Consider the following 1,905-nt stretch of genomic DNA (forward strand, 5'->3'; position numbering starts at 1 on the left):
GAATAAAGCCTCTTCTTCAGCTATAAAAAGGGCCTTGCTTGCAGTTAGAGGTAATGTTTCCTGTTGTGTTTTGATCTTTAGAGTATTTTGCTCACACCAATGCTTTTTCTTAGGTAAGGCGAGTAGGTGCTTGGCAGATACCTCATTCTCATCCCCTTTGATAAAAAATATATGGGAAGAGAAAGATGAGCTTAATGTTGTGAACGAGATATACCTCTCAGACTTTATTGAGGCCTTTGCTGTCCATGATTATGTGCGCATCGAGGGGGCATGTGTAAAAAGAGTTGTTGCAAAAGACGAGATACCTGTCTGTGGGCTTTGTACGCTGATGCAACTACTTTGGTTGTGAAGGCTGAGCCTTTCGAGTGTTGCCTCTACCTTTATCCAGAACAGAAGATCAAAGAGTTGTTGGCCCAAAGTTCTAGTGCTAACGAGTCAGTGGCAACTGTTGCGTTCATTGTCGTCAAAATAGAGAATGCAACTAGAAGTGATGGTACCCCTAGTTTTTGATTGACTGTTGCTGATGGGCCGTCAACAAGCGATTGAGCTAGTGTAAGTGTCTCCCATCCTTAAAATCTATAGTGTATCCTTTTTCTAAGACTTTTTTATGGCATCTTTTGTTTGTCCCAACTCGGCGCCTCGATTATCAACTTATGGTAAATGAGGTCAAAGAAAAGGGATTCTACACTTGTGTTGCTCGAAACATCAATGTTTTCAAGCACCTGTCGAATACTCTAAGTGTTGTTGATGCTACAATCTTATGTCCATTGCCTCCTTCATTGGCTGATGTCTTCCAAGAATACTTGCATAAACAAGTCTCGAATTTAGGCTTTGGGAAGAAGGTAAATTTTTTATTGCATATCAATTAAAAATCGGTATAATCCTCATTGATAAATGTGAAATTGGTAGGTGTTTGGAACTTTGGAGATTGTGAGTGTGAACAACTTGGATGTGGAGTTCTCTTGTGGCACGTGCAAAGGTCTGAATGTAAGCCGCCAAGCTAGAAACCCATTTTGCTACTCATGTGGAAGACTGTCTACAATCAATAAGCAACCCGTCTTACCTGCCAAATTATATCCTCAAGATGGAGAGGCTGTTGGTGTTATTTTACAAGGTGCAGTAGTCGACTCGGTGCTAGGATTCTCTCGCCCATTTCTGCATCTCTTTGAGCAAAGCTTGGTGGATTTAAAATCTTCTCTCTTGAATTTTAAGAAGGCTGGTTGGTTCACTATTGACAAGGCTGGTCAGGTTAGTGCTTTCAAAGGTGCTTAGTTCTGTTTCTCTTTGTTTAGCTATACCTTTTGTAAAATGGTAAGTGATCTCATTTTGTGGGCACAAAGCAAAAGGTTGTACCTTGATCCCATATTTATATGTAACTTTCCGAGCAACAAAGATGTTTTGTTAAGCTTACTTCAAGTGTTTAACTCGAGCCTCTCGTTGCAATCTCTTGAGTCCAAAGTTGTTGATGTTATTGTAGAGCAAATAGCATTAAGAAATGAAGACATTTTGAAAATTTGGGTGCAGCCTTGGACCATAAGTCTTCTATCGCCCTCTTTTGATCAAAGAGAATTTATAATGTCTCTTTTGTCTAGTCGTCAATCCTCAATGATGTTAAGTGTACACTTGGTTGGTATAATGTGCACGATGTTTTCTGCTGCGTGTAGACTTTACTTTTATCAAGGTGAAGCTATGCGTGAAGCTCGCTCCTTTGGTGCACATGATTTTCCATCTTCATCCACTTTGCCATCATTGGTCATGTTGACTTTGCATGGTGAATTTTTATGGTTTCCTGCTGGTTTTGACCGTCCTAAACGTAAAAGATGTGTATGGACTAAAGAGGCTAGTCTATCTCTAGCTACTCTTGTCGACAACCATAATGTTGCTGCTCAACAAATTGCATCTACT

General features: G+C 40.1%; 1 protein-coding gene across 1 annotated transcript; it reads left to right on the forward strand.

Moving 5' to 3' along the window:
- The first annotated feature begins 653 nt into the window (after window positions 1-653).
- LOC147464553 (uncharacterized) lies at window positions 654-1,272 on the forward strand. Its single transcript, XM_086509633.1, has 3 exons — window positions 654-842; window positions 910-971; window positions 1,032-1,272. Exons 1-3 carry the CDS (start codon window positions 654-656, stop codon window positions 1,270-1,272), a joined length of 492 nt encoding a protein of 163 aa, XP_086365759.1.
- The last annotated feature ends 633 nt before the right edge of the window (window positions 1,273-1,905 follow it).

The sequence above is a fragment of the Adiantum capillus-veneris genome, chromosome 1 (assembly GCF_014529385.1).
Source record: "Adiantum capillus-veneris isolate H3 chromosome 1, ASM1452938v2, whole genome shotgun sequence".
Lineage (NCBI taxonomy): Eukaryota > Viridiplantae > Streptophyta > Polypodiopsida > Polypodiales > Pteridaceae > Adiantum > Adiantum capillus-veneris.